Here is an 18,270-nt window from a genome sequence, read left to right on the forward strand (position 1 = left end):
ATTACTTTCGATATTTCTAGGTTATCCACTAAACATTGCTCAAACGCTCACATGTAATCTCCTAGAATGTTGGAAACCCACTTTATACTACATTTTAAATTCTTTAATTATTATTATTACTTAATATCTTCAAAACACATTTGAAATTTAAATGTGCCAACGGCAGTCTGATATCCGCTTATATTCGATCAACGAAAATCGTCATCTACTCGTAACAACTGTCAAAATAAACAGCTGTATTTGTTTACATGCGTGTTTTCGAACTTAATCAGCTGTTGTAGTGCCGGTGTGCGTATTATTTACAAATTTTAGCAAATAATTAAAAGTAAGTGCTGTGTGTTGGCTTATATTTGCATAAATCATATATTGTATATTTTCTTACAGATGAGTATAAGCTTATTAAAGCGTACACACGCGATAGGAAAATCGCTCATCCATATAACGAAGCAAATTAATTTCTCCTGCACATACTCCTCTTGCGCCAGCACAGCGCTACTTGCGCAATCAACCACATTTGCGCGTAAATCTACACCTGCATCTTTAAATTACGCCACAACTGCCACAACAAGCGCTGCAGGCGTCACGCCGCAATGGACAACTATATACCGTCTGCCACTTATACGCCTTGCTGCCGGTTTTCAACGTTTGAAAATCTATCAAGGATTGTTGACAACGCTGGCATTACCAATTAGTTTTACACTATCACAATTTGGCACGATTACACCAAATTCTGTTGCTATTGTTGGAGTCATTGGCGTGTCGGGACTTATGACATTAACACTATTTAGCTTACTTGTGCGAAATGTGGTCGGTTTCATTTATGTTAATGATGAGCTTAACAAAGTGAAGTTGGCTTATGTTGATTTCTGGGGCAAACGTACTGATGCCATTGTGGATATTGATGATTTGAACGTTGATTGGGCAAAACTGCGACCCACTGCATTTAATCTCTATCAGAAGATACGTTTGTACAGTGACAAAACAAAGGCATTTAAGTTGATGCTTAATTATGGTGTTATTGTGGAGCCGGAAACTTTTGCAGGCATATTTGGAGAATGAACAGCGCAGTTTGTGTGATCATATGTGTAAAAAGCGGTAGCATAAGTTATAAAATCTACATATAAGCTTCTAAAAGGCTTTGTATGTAGAACGCGTAATTAAGGTTACTGTCAAATAAGCATATTTTCTGATATAGCATCATGTATTTGTTGTTATTGTTGTCATAACACATCCCCCTCTAAATCGATTTAAATTCTTGATAATAAACTCATTAAAATAAAAGAAATATCTATAATTAGTTTAATTTCAAATTACATGCGTAATTTTGTAAACATTGCTATCACATTCTAGTTTGCCGAAAAAATATACATAGTTGTATTAAAAATATGATTTTACTCTCGTCACATATAAATAGGTAACTTTTTCTATTTACTTACATATAAAGTGCTTATAAAATAACATTTAATAACAATATTTGCGCCATTGCATATGTAGTGCAAAATATAACGTAACAATCTATATCTACACATAAAACATACATACATATATTATGTACTGGCATTGTATAAATTCTAAGTTATATAAAGACTCTTCCTATAAATAAAGTAATAAAAAAACACATTTATGGATCGGCTTGTCGCGCTATATACTTGGGCTGCATTTCATCGCCACTGTTGGCTCCATCTACGTCAGCATTAATACACACAGTGGCTGGCTCCTCCAACGCATCTGCACTGGCTGGTTTTTTATTGGACTTATCTTTACCCAGTTGTTTTGCCTCAGCGACCTGCAATTGAAATGCGTAAGGTGATAAATGTTTGTATTTAACAGAAATTACTGCTAAAAACACTTGTTGCACTACAACGTGTCAGTGAATTTGTAAAATATTGATTATATACAGTTGTATGTACATAAATATATATGTAAGTAGAGTTGCATACTCACTGTGTCAGGCAGTTTCTTACGAAATGTTTCTGGTAACAACAGCCCCAAGATACCTGCTGAGAAGGATGCAGCTCCAAAAAGCAATAGCGGTAAGGCTTCGTAATATGTACCCTTTATGGAAGAATATACAAGGAAAATTAGTTTATATATATATTTTTAAGTACGATTATTTGTATGTAAGTATATAGTTGGTTGTGCATTACCAAGAGTGGCACAAAAGGTGCGAGCATAGCACCAAAACGAGCAAACGTAGACATAACACCGACTCCGCCACTGCGTATTAACTGTAAATAGACGGCGTAGAAATTAATAATTAACAGCTGTTTAGTACTTTCAGAATATAAGAAAACCATTTTAAAATTGTAAAAAGGCAATAATTGGAAAATATGTAATTTTAACTCTTATTGTATATATGTATGTGTTGACATATGTATGTTATGGCGAACGGTTATTTAACTGTAACCTAGAAAATTATAGCATACAATGTATGTACATACATTTACCCGTTACGAATATTGATATTTTTATTTACAAATAGGTTTAAGATGAATTTGAATGAAGAAAAAATAATAAAAAATAATAATTCCAAAGCATATTAAATTATTTAATTAAATAGATTAATAATATTAAATAAAAAAAAATTATTTTTTAAAATAGAAAAAATTTAAGATAAAAAAATATTCAGTCGCTATAAAAAACAAATTAATCATATAAAATAAATAAAAAATACGAGATACCTTTTATAAAAATATAAAAAATGAAATAAAATAAAATTCAATTCAATTTAATAAAATAAAGTAAAATAAAAAAAATAAAATAAAATAAAATAAAATAAATTAAAGTAAAATAAAAAAAAAATAAATTAAATTAAATAAATAAAATAAAATAAAGTAAATTTAAATTAAATTAAATAAAGTAAAATAAAATAAAATAAAATAAAGTAAAATAAAATAAAATAGAACAAAATAAAATAGAATAAAATAAAATAAAATAAAATAAAATAAAGTAAAATAAAAAAAAAATAAATTAATTTAAATAAATAAACTAAAATAAAATAAAATAAAATAGAGTAAAATTAAATTAAATAAAGTAAAATATAAATAAATAAAATAAAATAAATAAAATAAAATAAAATAAAGTAAAATTAAATAAAGTAAAATAAAAAAAAAAAAATAAATTAAATTAAATAAAGTAAAATAAAATAAAGTAAAATAAAAAAAAATAAATTAATTTAAATAAATAAACTAAAATAAAATAAAATAAAATAAAATAAAATAGAGTAAAATTAAATTAAATCAAATAAAGTAAAATAAAATTAAGTTAAATTAAATAAAATAAAGTAAAATAAAAATAAATTAAATTAAATAAATAAAATAAAATAAAATTAAGTAAAATTAAATTAAATAAAGTAAAATAAAAATAAATAAAATAAAATAAATAAAATAAAATAAAATAAAGTAAAATTAAATAAAGTAAAATAAAAAAAAATAAATTAAATTAAATAAAGTAAAATAAAATAAAGTAAAATAAAAAAAAATAAATTAAATTAAATAAATAAACTAAACTAAAATAAAATAAAATAAAATAAAATAGAGTAAAATTAAATTAAATCAAATAAAGTGAAATAAAATAAAATAAAATTAAGTAAAATTAAATTAAATAAAGTAAAATAAAAAATAAATTAAATTAAATAAATAAAATAAAATAAAATAAAGTAAAATTAAATAAAGTAAAATAAAAAAAATAAATTAAATTAAATAAATAAACTAAAATAAAATAAAATAAAATAAAATAAAATAGAGTAAAATTAAATTAAATCAAATAAAGTAAAATAAAATAAAATAAAATTAAGTAAAATAAAACAAAATAAAGTAAAATAAAAATAAATTAAATTAAATAAATAAAATAAAATAAAATAAAGTAAAATTAAATTAAATAAAGTAAAATAAAAATAAATTAAATTAAATAAATAAAATAAAATAAAATAAAATAAAATAAAATAAAATAAAGTAAAATAAAAAAAATAAATTAAATTAAATAAATAAACTAAAATAAAATAAAATAAAATAGAGTAAAATTAAATTAAATCAAATAAAGTAAAATAAAATAAAATAAAATTAAGTAAAATTAAATTAAATAAAGTAAAATAAAAAAATTAATTAAATTAAATTAATAAAATAAAATAAAATATAGTAAAATTAAATTAAATTAAATAAAGTAATCAAATCTATTTCAAGTGATAATTTATACAATAATTACTCAGTGTTCAACTCACCGTAGGCATCATTTCGGCCGTATATGTGTAAATCACAGCAAATGAAGACGTGATCCCCAGCTTTCCGATTAGGAAAAGTGTCACTATAGCGCCAGTTGAACCTTTAAAAAATTTCGCAAAAATTAATAAACAATTCAAATTAGGCAATAAATCAACTACTGAGCTGATTGAAATATCATTGCATTACGTGTCTCCAAGTTAGTTTGCACTACATTTGGAAAGCAGATTTTGAAGAAAAAACAACGAGCAGATATATAATATATACACAAATATATTAATAAGGCGTACTCATTATACTGATGTAAGATAACATAAACTGACAAAATTTTGAACATATTGAGTATTTTCAAAAAAGACTATAAGTGCGATAATATATGAGTATTGAATGACTTTCCCGATTTCATTATACTTCTTTCAACTAAGCGCTTAAATTTAGAGAAAAATTCAACATTTTGTCAGTTTTTTATTATATTTAAATAAAACGACGACTGCCTACCTTTTGTTATGTAACCACCTGCTATGCAAGTGGCGGCACAAAGAAAGAGCGAACCGGACAGCGCGTATCGGCGACCAAACTTGCGCAATGATATCTAAATGTTTGCAACAATAATTTATTATTAAAATTTGAGTTTTCGAAAAAAATTCAATTTAACTGTACTTTAATTAACTCAAACTCACCCAAGCTAGCGTGTAACCGGGAATTTCGATCAGGCAGACTAAAACGAAATTCAAGTATTTATTCCCACTCAGATTTGTTGAGTTCAATGAGAGTCCGTAGAAAACGACCGCATTTATAGCCCTACAATATCAATGAAAGAGAAAAATGACACCTCATTTAATAAAATAAAATAAATCAATTTCACTGCTTACATACCAAATGTACAGCATGATTGCGTAACGTATTAGTAAAGTTTTGGACTTGAATATATCGCAGACAGCTCGCCAGATCTCATTTTTGCCTCCATCTCCATTTGCCAACGCATTCGCACAGTTATCGCTCGCTTTAGTTGGTGTTGGCGGTGGCACACAATTCTCGGTCTTGAAGCTGGCCAGCAGTTGCAGCGAGAGTTCGCGTTTATTAATCGCGGCAGCGCGTTTTATGATAACCCCGGCCTTTTCACGCTCATTCCGTGCAATCAGCCAACGCACCGATTCCGGCACGAACCAATAGTAGGCAATGAAGAAGAGCGGCGGCACCGAGAGTGCGTATTGTAGCAGCTGCCAGTCTTGCAGTAGCCAAGCGGTTGCACCCACCAACGCTTCACCAACGGCGTAAAAGTAGTTGAGCACTATCGAGGACATCTCGCGCATGCTGGGTCCCACCATTTCCACGCCTATAATGAACGCTAACGGGTATACGCCGGAGGTACCCACCGCATTGAGAAATGCGAAAATCAAAAAGCTATTATAGTCCCATGCGAGTCCCTGAGCAATGCCTGTGACGGCCATGAAGACGCTACAGATTATGAAAATGTTTTTACGCCCAAAACTGTAGGGTGTATGTATTTTAATTCTAATGCAATGCCAAATTTATATTTTTTTGTTACTATACCGATCGGCAAGATATCCGGAGATTGCTGTCCCAACCACGAGTCCCGCAAAATGCATAGTGCCTACAAACGCGAGCTTCCAAACGTTTTCCTTACAAGTCAGCTGCCACTGTGGGGAATATTATTTGTTAGATATATTTGAGAATATAGAATATAGAGGATGTGTATCTATATAAGTACAAAAATGAATGGATATATGTTTTTCAAGACGAAATAAAGGGGAGCACCTGGAAGTGGCTGTCGAGGTCTATAGTGCGTTTGTTCGTAGGTTTCTGGTGAATATCTCCAAAAATGTTTAAAATTTATGAATAAATTCCATAGAAATTGATAAAATGAACACCCATTCTATTATAACTTCTGTAAATGATATCGATTTTTTGCTGCTAAGAGAGTATTATAGTTTTGTTCACATAACGGTTGTTTGCAGTAAGTCATAAAACTAAACGAGTTAGTTATATGGTTACATATATCAAAATGATCTGGTTACGAGTAAAGTTCAAATCCGGATGTCTGTCTGTCCGTCCGTAAAAATTTAGATATCTTGATGAAACTTGGAAGACATATTTCTTGGCACCATAGGAAGGTTGCTTTCGAAGATGAGCAAAATCGGACCACTGCCACGCTCACAAAATGGCAATAACCGAAAACATATAACTAAGCCATAAATTAAGCTTATTGAAGTAAAATTTGGAATGAAGGACCGCACTATGAAGGGGCATATGGGGATGTAATATTTGGGGATATGGGCGTGACCCCGTCCCTACTAAGTTTTTTTGTAGACATTTCGCAAACTATTAAAGCTATATCCTAGAGTCATTTCTTTTAGGTACTACCTTATACAGTCCAAAAATGGAGGAAATCGGATTATAACCACGCCCACCTCCCATACAAAGATTGTGTTGAAAACTACTAAAAATGCTTTAATTCAGTAAGAAAAATACCAGAAGCCTTAAATTGCATTATAAAGATGGCACAGAAGTGCTGCACTCGAAATGGTATACAAAATTTTAAATGGGCATAGTTCCGCCCACTTATGGGTCAAAAACCATATCTCGGAAACTACTCGACCAATTTCAATGAAATTCGGTTCATAATATCTTCCTAGCTTCCCAATGATATGTTGTGAAAATAGCCCAAATCGGTTCGCAACCACGCCTACTTCCCATATACCAGAACTCTGAAGTCGGTCTGAATAGTTTACTTTACAATATATAAAGTTAGTACTAGTGAAGATATCGGCACAGAACTTTGCAAAAATACTGTATTTAAGAGTGGCATCGCCCTTCTAAAAATCGTCGAAATCGGTACATAAGTTTTCAAGACCCTATATATCGAATATGAGGACCTCAGTACTTCTAACTAATTTTTTACCGAAATTATAGTTAAGTCTCCCAGATATGTTGAAGAAATTTTAAGGGAATATGTTTCTTTTAATTATATGCCTCCGTGCCAACAATTAGTGAAATCGGGACATAACTTCCCTATCTCTCATATAATTAATATTAGGGTTTCCAACTTTCAATGGACTTTATACCATATATATGCCGAATATGTGGGTCAAATTGTTTGTTATATTAATAAAAATATAGCAATAAATTGCGAGAGTATAAAATGTTCGGTGACGCCCGAACTTAGCCCTTCCTTACTTTTTTTTCTTTTTTTCAGGCAGTTGTGAATTTTTTTCAACTTTTCCGTAGTCCCAGCCATTACGACATTACTCTAGATTAATATTTTTTTTTTGTCAATTTACTAGGTGGTTTGGAATTGTGGGTATTGTCACGTGCCAATTTTTGGAGACCCCCATTTTTCCAGATTTCCAAATTTTTGAATGTTTTTATTTTTTTTTCTGTATTCTTACAATGTTATAACAAATCGAATAATATTCGTATTTCAACTTTGACTTACTTCTTGCACAATGGTTCGCTCCTCGTCGTCATACACCCACGCGTTACAACGCTCGCGTATATTATGATTGAAGGCATCTTTCGGGCATTCGTTGACATGCCTTTCATCGGATGCATTGCTCTCGATAGCTTTATAACGATAGCAATTTTCCGGTGTGAAATGTCCCCGTTTATCATATGAGCCCGGTGTTGCATTGGCCAACCAATGTGCGTGTAGTTGCGGTGCGATTGGATAATCACACTGTGGTATCAGACATCTTCGTGAAATAACAAACACATAGATATGTATGTACTACACATGATATAATAATTGATGTACGTAATACAAATCGCAATTGTGATTCATGAAGATTGCGTGAGTTTAAGAGGTGTCTTAAATAGTTTGCGAGAATGTAGTGAAATTATGAGGATGAGGATGGAATTATTGCACTAGAAGTGAACTTACAAATATTTAAGTGCTACACTATTTATGACGAACATTTCTGACATGGAATTTTTTTTCATTACAATCTTTCATTTTATTTTGCAATCGGAAAATCCATTAGTCAAAATTTACAGCTTAATATCTTAGAAAGTCATAGCGTAAGAAGGAAGCAAACAGTTAGACAGACAGTACTTGATCGACTATGTTCGCTTATCTTACATTTGTGGTATTCGAAAAGAATCGAATCCTAACACAAATGTACCAGGCGCCATCAGAATTGAATACATATGTATGTATGTATGTTTTGTTGTTAGACTTAACCTTCAAAAGCCTCTTGAGATATAGAATTCTGTGTATTGCGATAGCAAATACAGCCGATGATAAAAAGTGCTTGGAGTCAAGCGAAATTTCCGTTCCTAACACTATACGGAAAAATCGACTTTTTTCTGAGCATTGGACCAAATAAAATGTTTCTTTTTTTAGAGATTTAGTCATAATCGAAGTTTTAGAAGTTACATTCAAAATCAAAATATTCGCTTTCGAATTTCGAAATTTAGCTTACTGGAAACGCTATTATTAATTATCGTATAATCGCAAAAAAGTAAACACAAAGGCATAATCAACATTTTCTTCTTATTTCAATGCTAGTATAACAGTTTTCAGTTGGATCTTTGAACAAAAAAATTTAAAAAATTGTATTTCTAAAAATACTACCATAATTTATGAGAATTTGGTATTTTACCCTTTTGTTTGTATGCATACTGTTTCTAATATATATAATTTTTATACTCTCGCAACAAAAGTTGCTACGAGAGTATTATAGTTTTGTTCACATAACGGTTGTTTGTAACGCCCAAAACTAAACGAGTTAGATATAGGGTTATATATACCAAAGTGATTACGGTGAAGAGTGGAGTTTAAATCCGGATGTCTGTCTGTCCGTTCGTGCAAGCTGTAACTTGAGGGTCAAAAACCATATCTCAGGAACTACTCGACAGATTTCAATGAAATTCGGTATATAATATTTTCTTGACACCCTGATAACACGGACAAAAAATGGGCGAAATCGGTTCACAACCACTACTACTTTCCTTATAACTCAATTTTGAAATCCATATGATTCCTTCATTTTATAATATATACATAAGAAACCAATGAAGATAGCGGAATAAAACTTTACACAAATAGGGCATATCATCTCTGGCTTCGCTTGTGAAAAAAATGTCGAAAACGAACTATAACTTTTTAAGGTCCCAGATATCGAATATGTTGAACTCAGCGCCTAAGGGTAAATTTTAACCGAAAATATGGGTAAATCTCTCAGATAATTTAATGTAACTCAGAGGAAAGTGTTTTCGTCTAATAGTGTGTCTCCAAAAATTATTAAAATCGGGTAATAACTTTCCATATATCTAATTATAGGTTTTTCAAAAATACGTATTCCGCTTATATGTTAAGGTTAATATGTGAGATATCTTAGCAAAATTAAGTGAGTGTATAGTCTTGGATATAGTGTACCTTGCTGGTGAAAATGAATGAAATCAGTTCAGGAATTACCTCAGCCCTCATATACTATATGTAACGATTTTCGTTATTCTATTCAACTTTATGCCGAATTTAATAAAATTTCTTCAATAAATTGCGAGAGTATAAAATGCATCCGAACTTAGCCTTTCCTTACATGTTTATTTAAGTGTTTTTTCCCGGAAGTATTATACCGAAAAATTGTCAAAAAAATGGATCAGCATTTTTTGAAATGTTAAGTTTTTTCGAACATCCAACTATAACCTCTAATAACATCTGTCATATAAGCTTGACCGAAACATTTTATAAAACTTTGAATTAAGAAGAAAATTTAGATTGTATCCATGTTTTGGATTGTTTTTGTAACCTGTAATTAATATTAATTATTTTTTAAGAACCCTTTTTCGACCTTCGAAAACAAATATTTCGATTTTGGATTTGAAACTTTGAAAAGAGAAGACTTTTTTTTACATATGACTCAATCTCCGGGAAAAAGTAAGTTTGGTTCAATACCCAGCCGAGTGTTGTACAATGTTATGAGTACCGGAAACGACGAATATAGTGAACGAAAGCTTAAACAAATTATCAAAATTATGACCGTCAAATGAAGTTGATTGGAGTAACTAACTATAAGGATGTGGTTTTTATGAGTAATTGTGTGTAAGTGAGTTTCCTTCGAATTCACAATTGAGCGATTCACCGTGTCACAAATCACTGAAAACGATGCCATCGTGATGGCTTAATTATATGAAGTGCTTCCGTATCCACAATTTTCTATTATCAATTATCAGACCTCAAAAGAATGCTGGTTGGAAGGAAGTCGCGACGAGAGCAAAATACCAACCGTACAATAAATATGAGTTTGAAAATTTAAATATCGCCCAAATCGGTGTATGGGTTTTGTTAGTAGTGTTTAGTAAGAAAATCGAGTTTCCGACTTGCATTCCTGTCAACCCCGTATTAAACATACATACTTTCAGGGAAAATAAATAATTCTAAAAATATAAGTTAATTGCTTATGACCGCTAACCTGTAGGCCGGCGTACCAGCAGTAAACACATAAGATAAACTGTTCGCTGCGGCAAACATTACCGGCAAACATATGAGCAGATAGTTGGTCTTTTGATAGCGACCGAACTCGCCGATTTCCTCCAATATTTGGTCGAAATCCATTGTTGTTTGTATTGTTATTAAAATTCACTGTTTATCACTACAGCGACACTTATGTTTATTTACTTAACAATCAGCTATTTTTAGCTTCCTCAAAACATACTTGACATTAATTAAAAATTAATAAAACACTAACACATTTTTAAAAGCTTTACATTATCTTTTGAATTGTTTTATTTTAATTTTTTATTTTTCAAAATTTCTTTGTTTTTTTTTGTTTTGTTTTGCTGATGATTAACGCGTCGCGACAAGTCCAACCGCGGCTGTTCTGCCTGCTTTCGTACACTCACTGTGTTTTCTTTAACCGGTCCGTCGCACCGGTGCGCTACTAGTATGCAAGTCGTCTACGTTTTAACGCAATGGCAGCGTGTATTCAACTGACAAATGAAATGTGAAAAATCTTTTCGTTGCGGAAAATGCGAATAATGTTGGAGAAAATATGCTTTGTGCATGAATGAAATTGAAAGTTTCGTCTCGAAGAGCCACACTGAATGTCAATTTATGGAGCAAATCTTCATTGCAGCGCGCGTTGAGCACAAGAGAGTAAGAATGCATGCTCCCACACAAAGAGACAAGTGTGAACTTTCTAGGTAAATAGCGACGTTGAGCGTGGCAATGTACAAATGGTCCCCAGTCAGCTGATCCACTGTGTTGTTGCAGTGCTACTCAATGCACCCTCTCTTTGTTTGTGCTGTGCAGAAGCTGAAGTGCTCCTAATTTGTTTGTTGTTTTTGCAATTCTTAATACTTGTGTGTATGTCAGCGGTCAATCTTCCTTCTTTTTCCATACTCGCTCGTTCTATTTTTATTTGTAGCACAGTCATTTGCAATTGTTTACAAAAATAGTCGTTTGATTGGTTACACGTGCATTTTCAAGCGAAAATCCCAGCGCAAATGGTCAACAGCTTGCTTGGAGCTCAGGTAACACACGATGTGTTTGCGATAGATATACAATTGGTTTTTTACCCGGTAAAAAATTATAGTAGAAACATTTGTTATACTCTCGCAACAAAGTTGCTAGAGAGTATTATAGTTTTGTTCACATAACGGTTGTTTGTAACACCTAAAACTAAAAGAGTGAGATATAGAGTCATATATACCAAAGTGATCAGGGTGACGAGTAGATTTGAAATCCGGATGTCTGTCCGTCTGTGCACAAATATTCCTTGGGACCGTGAGAGGGTTGCTTTCGAAAATGGGCGGAATCGCACCATTGCCACACCCACAAAATGGCGAAAACCAAAAACACATAAAGTGTCATAACTAAGCCATAAATGAAGTTAAATTTGGAATAAAGGATCGCACTAGGAAGGGGAATATTTGAGTGTAATTTTTTTGGGGAATTGGGCGTAGCCCTGCCCACAAATCTGTTATTTGTATTTAACTCGCAAACCAATAAAGCTATATAAACCAAACTTTCTGCAGTCGGTTCTCTTACGTACACCACCACACACCATGAAAATAGTTGAAATCGGATAATAACCACGTCCACCTGCCATACAAAGGTTAGGTTGAAAATGGCTTAAAGTGGGTTAACTCACTAACGAAAAACGTCAGAAATACTAAATTTTACAGAAGAAATAGCAGAAGAAAGCTGCACTCAGAATTTTTTACAAAATGAAAAATGGGCGTGGCATCGCCCACTTATGGGTCAAAAACCATATCGCAGGAACTACTCGACAGATTTCAATGAAATTCGGTATATAATATTTTCTTGACACCCTGATAACACGGACAAAAAATGGGCGAAATCGGTTCACAACCACGACTACTTTCCTTATAACTCAATTTTTAATTCTATCTTATTCCTTCACTTTATAATATATACATAAGAAACCAATGAAGATAGCGGAATAAAACTTTACACAAATAGTGTATATCATCTCTGGCTTCATTTGTGAAAAAAAATGTCGAAAACAGACTATAACTTTTCAAGGAACCAGCTATCGAACATGTTGAACTCAGCGCCTAACGGTAAATTTTAACCGAAAATATGGGTAAATCTCTTAGATATCTCAATTTAATTCAGAGGAAATTATTTTATTCTAATAGTGTGGGCTTTATTCCGTATTGGTTAATATGTGAAATCTATTAGCAAAATTAAGTGAGTGTATAGTGGTGGATATAGTGTACCTTGCTGGTGAAAATTTATGAAATCGGTTCAGGAATTACCTCAGCCCTCATATACTATATATGACGATTTTCGTTATTCTATTCAAATTTATGCCGAATTTATGGGTAAATCTGTGTGTTATCTTAATAAAATTTCTTCAACAAATTGCGAGTGAATAAAATGTTCGTTTGCACCCGAACCTAGCCTTTCCTTACTTGTTATTCTTTTCTTTTGTTGTCTCACAATGTTTGCTTGAGTATGAGTGAATAATTTGCACTTTAAAGTGCAACCCGGATAAGATAAAAGGAAATTCTAGACAGTCGTTCAGTTATTAAAGTGCAATAAGCGTAAATACCTAGATATTTTCTAAACTGTACAAACACACATACACATGTACATATGTATGCCAATGAAATGTTTATATGAGTGTTTATACAATTTGTTCGAAGACCCTTATTTAATTAAATTGCAATTTAAAACGCTGCTTTCCGATTAAATGCAGCCTTACACATTTTCTCATTAAAAAAATTAACGGGTGTTCCAACAGGCACTCATAAATTTAGTGTTGCCTGCAGTTAATAAAAGATATGTATACGCCTCAACTAACAACGGACATCATTATATCTGTAAAGAAAACAAGTAAGGAAGAGCTAAGTTTGGATGCAACCGAACATTTTATTCACTCGCAATTTGTTGAAGAAATTTTATTAAGATAACACACAAATTTACCCATAAATTCGGCATAAAGTTTAATAGAATAACGAAATCGTCATATATAGTATATGAGGGCTGAGGTAATTCCTGAACCGATTTCATTCATTTTCACCAGCAAGGTGCACTTTATCCAAGACTATACGCTCACTTAATTTTGCTAAGATATCTCACATATTAATCAATACATATATGCGGAATAAAGCTCACCGTATTTTTGAAAAACCTATAATTAGGTATATGGGAGCTAGGAGATTTTATGACCCGATTTTAATAATTTTTGGAACAGAACACTATTAGAAGAAAACAATTTCCTCTGAATTACATTAAATTATCTAAGAGATTTACCCACATTTTCGGTTTAAATTTACCCTTAGGCACTGAGTTCTTCATATTCGATATCTGGGACATTGAAAAGATTTAAACAATTTTTTCAAAAATGATGCCACGGATCATGGACAGTATTATGCCAGGACTATGCCATTTTGTAAAAAAATCTGAGTGCAGCTTCCTTCTGCGATTTCTTCTGTAAAATTTAGTGTTAAGTTTAGTACTACGTTTGATCTTTGGTTGGCACAAAGGACAGTCGCAGCTGTATAATTGAGACTCTTTGCTTTTGCGGAGATCTACCCCTTGACCAAACCTAATCTTACCTAATACTTTTGACTAGCTTGTCCTTTTAAAAAGTATTTTTTGTTTATGTACACCCTTTTCTGTTGCATTCTAATTGGTTTACCCTATAAAATGGGTTAAATTGAACTTGAATACCAATTCATGACCTGCCTCTATGTTTTTCGCATTTACCACACTCAACATTTTATCTGGAATTATATTAGTTTTAAGAATTGCACTTTAGTTTTCAATTATATTATCTGTAAGTAATAGTGTATAGAAGAAATCGTCATTAACTAAGCAGTGAGTACGTTTACGCCACGTATATTTTGTTGACTACTCAAGAGCGGAACGAGGCTACGTTTCACCATTTCATATGAATAATAATAATTAATAAAAAAGTTTTTTTATAGGTCGTGTTAAAATCAACATTTTCCTACGAAACTATTAAGAATTCAAATGCCTTCTGCTCTACTAAAGACCAAATTTAATGAATTTTCTTTATTATTGACTTGTATTTTTTCTTTGACATACTAATTACTTCCACTATTTTGTTGAAGCGATTCTCCAACATTTCCAAACCAGTTTGATGTCACTCGCAATAGATACTATTAGCTTCCAACTCAACTAACTCTATTAATTTATTTTTTTTTTCCAGCGAGTCACATTCTGAGTTTTAAGAATTCTGAATGCAAAATACAGCGATTGATGTTGATGAGAGACTATTTCATCGCGTAATTCCTACAACTTAGTAGTAATATCACAACCCGAAGATGTACAAACGGGACACACAGCAATTTCATTTAACGGTCACCAAATAAATTTTAATAAAATGGTCGAGTTAGCGTCACTATGACATCAATAACTTTGGGAATGGATATTGGATTGTTATTGTAGTATTTTTTAAGGTTAGTATTCAAAGTCAAGGACGAAGATCAGATTAAAGTTTCGAAAATTGGCTAGGATTCGTTTAAATAAAATCAAGTCCGTATTAGACTTAGAGATCCTTGCTACTCAGGATCGAGTAAGTAATAAGTACCTCTGAGTCTAATACGAATTTCCTTTTATTAAAAAATCTCTCATAATTTTCGAAAGTTCCATAAAAAATATTTATCGCTGAAAAATTGAAAGAGCAAAGCGACAATACACAGTGGTTCCGCCATAGGCCGAAAATCAAAAAATTAATCTCACGATTTTTTGTCTAAATGTATACAGATGTCTTATCAATTGTCCAAACTTCATATTTGCAAACCGGGTTTTCCTAAAAATCTAACGGTACTTTCTAAAAACAGAGTTAAACGCATGAATACCTGTATTTTTTAAAGCACAGCAAAAAAAATTTTTTTTAATATCGCAGCAACAACGAACTTCAATTTGTTCTGATAATTGATCAGGGTAACGAATCAGAATTATTTTTAATGGATTTTGAAGTTAAAGGTATATATTTGAACTTGTGAAATTAATTAAGTCTAACGTGATTTGTATTTTTAGTGAAATAAGTGTTTTATATCAATTATTTTTTTAACTTTTTTGTTGGGTCTTCTATTGGTTTACATAAAGTTTTAATCGTGTTCCCCCGCGATCCTCCTTTAATTATATTTTATATAGTATTTAGCAAAGTCTTAAGGTAATAAAAGTGTTAAAGTTGGGTGCGGAAAGTTGTTGTTGCAATCGTCAAAATAATAATGCCCTTTGAATTAACTATTTTTAAGTTCTAACTCATTTTAATTGGGCTAAAAAAGCTTGGTAAGAAGGATAAATCGTCATTATTTAAATCCGTTTACTAGATGAGACATTTTAAGTTTTTGTTCTAATTATAATGGCTGTTGAATGGCAGTGAAAAAATGAACTGTATTAAATTGGTTGATAATTTGCTTTTTTCCTACATGATATTCTTGGAAAAGGTTGAATGTGGGGGTTGGATAAGGGAAACTATAACGACAAATCATGTTCAGCTTGTGTATCGCTTTCTTATATTTTTTTACAAAGCCTTACTGAAAGTTTTGACGCTCCAACTAGGACCATGAGAAGTATTTTGCGCATCATTGCCATATAATGGCAATTACTGTTCTATGGGAGCTATAGGACCTAGTAGTCCGATGGGGCCAATTTTTTTAATATATATTTAGAATATTTTTCTAGATTTTTGGTGAAAATTTCATAACGATATCTCAACGGGAAGTATTTATGACCGCGCCTTCATACAAGCCGAACCACTGTGGCAATAGGTGCAAAAGTGTCACAGCTTTATGCTTGAAATGAAAAAAAATTGAATCAGTCATTAATAATTGCATTTGCAAGGGTGATAATTATTGATAAAGATCACAAATTATCGTATTACCTGTGCGCGCATACAAATATTAATAGATGTAGCAGAAATTAGGAGAATAATAAGCGAATGATTTTGATGAAAGACTAATGGATGACAAAATTTATGAATTGATTGAGTATACTGTTATTTAGTTGTTTGCTCATCATCCTTACACTTATGGATTGATAGTTTGTGAAGATTTGATGTTTGAACTTTACTATCGAACACGCCAAAATAACGAAGCTGTTCCGATAGTACTCGGATATATATTGCAAAGATTAAAAATCCCACACTTTTCCGTGAAGTAATCCACGGCAAACAGTCGGGTAAATTAAATTCACTAAACACCTGTTTTGATTAACAAAGAAAGCAGCAAAAATATAAATCTGTGATAAGAACAAGTGGTAACAGCTTTATTAAAATGCACCTAGACCTTCAATAAAATTCATATTGTATTGCCATGTACTTTATATTTCCTCATTCGTTTTTTATACACTCGCCACATGTTTCAAAGAGTATTATAGTTTTTTTTCGCATAACGGTTGTTTGTAAGTCCTAAAATTAAAAGAGTTAGACATAGGGTTATGTAAATCAAAAAATCAGGATTACGAGACGAGTTGAAGTCCGGATGTCGTCCTATACGTCTGTACGTGCAAGCGATAACTTCAGTAAAATTGGGGATACCTTGATGAAACTTGGCACCATGATAGGGTTGGTATTGTAGATCTTTGGTTGATATCGGTATTAAACTTTGTAAAAATACTGCATTTAATGGCATCGTTCAATGAAAATTTGTGAATTTATTTGACTATAGCATTTCAAGGCCCCCACACAAAGCACATGAATACCTCAGTATCTCGGATATTTTATAAAAATTCGAGGGAAAATGTTTCTTATATATTTTCTTATAATATTGGGCCCTTGTGCCTAAAATGGGTAAAGTCAAAATTTCGCCTAGCTCCCATATACCTAATATTAGAATTTTCAAACTTCCGGTGGGCTTTATAACATACATATCGGTTATTATGTGAGAAATCAGAGAAAAATTAAGTGAGCGTGTAATTCTGGTTATGATGTAGCTTTGTGGAAAATATGTTTTAACGTCCAGAAATTACCCCAGCCCTTTATAATATACAGTGGAACTTCATAACTCGAACTTTTATAAGTCGAAGATCGCCATAACTCGAACTTTTGAATTGGTAATAGCGTTTAGAAATCAAATTTCATACAAATTTCCTGCCATAAGTCGAACTTCTATAACTCAAAGCTCAAAAATTAAAATGTTGCTATTGAGGCAGAATTTTCAAAGAGTCCCTCTAAATGAAGGTTATGTTAGGTTAGGTTACTCTGGCAGGCTACAACGCCACACATAGACCAGTTTTGGTGCTTTGTGAAACCAGATGGAGTGCCGCCACTTGGTTAATGAGGAGTAGTCAACCTTTAGGTTGCCAGCGTTTGTTGCGAATTTCAAAAGGCTTTGTGGCTTCACCAACGAAATCTCTTCCAGATTAACTTAATGTGTAGCCCCCAAATGCTGAAGCATTCTCTAAATAAAACTGTTTATAAATTTATATTTTACAGCTTTTTGATAAATTCTATGTTTTAATGAAAACTCTATAACTCTAAGTATCTCTAACTCGAAGGTTTTATGTGGATTATGGTGATTCGAGTTAGAGAAGTTCCACTGTATATTGAGTAATGATTTTCGCTATTCCAGTGGACTTAATGCCGAA

At 31.7% G+C, this 18,270-nt stretch overlaps 2 protein-coding genes across 2 annotated transcripts; one reads left to right on the forward strand and one right to left on the reverse strand.

Moving 5' to 3' along the window:
- Nucleotides 1-141: 141 nt before the first annotated feature.
- On the forward strand, nucleotides 142-1,287 carry LOC105210955 (transmembrane protein 186). Its single transcript, XM_011182173.3, has 2 exons — nucleotides 142-325; nucleotides 385-1,287. The coding sequence occupies exon 2, from the start codon at nucleotides 385-387 to the stop codon at nucleotides 1,057-1,059; it is 675 nt and encodes a 224-aa protein (XP_011180475.2). The 5' UTR covers nucleotides 142-325; the 3' UTR covers nucleotides 1,060-1,287.
- On the reverse strand, nucleotides 1,271-11,159 carry Orct_9 (organic cation transporter protein). Its single transcript, XM_054232917.1, has 10 exons — nucleotides 10,652-11,159; nucleotides 7,675-7,930; nucleotides 5,772-5,878; nucleotides 5,094-5,708; nucleotides 4,898-5,018; nucleotides 4,716-4,809; nucleotides 4,220-4,320; nucleotides 2,148-2,228; nucleotides 1,945-2,055; nucleotides 1,271-1,786 (listed from the first exon to the last, which is right to left on the reverse strand). The coding sequence occupies exons 1-10, from the start codon at nucleotides 10,792-10,794 to the stop codon at nucleotides 1,622-1,624; spliced, it is 1,794 nt and encodes a 597-aa protein (XP_054088892.1). The 5' UTR covers nucleotides 10,795-11,159; the 3' UTR covers nucleotides 1,271-1,621.
- Nucleotides 11,160-18,270: the final 7,111 nt, after the last annotated feature.

The sequence above is a fragment of the Zeugodacus cucurbitae genome, chromosome 6, assembly GCF_028554725.1.
Source record: "Zeugodacus cucurbitae isolate PBARC_wt_2022May chromosome 6, idZeuCucr1.2, whole genome shotgun sequence".
NCBI classification, from domain to species: domain Eukaryota; kingdom Metazoa; phylum Arthropoda; class Insecta; order Diptera; family Tephritidae; genus Zeugodacus; species Zeugodacus cucurbitae.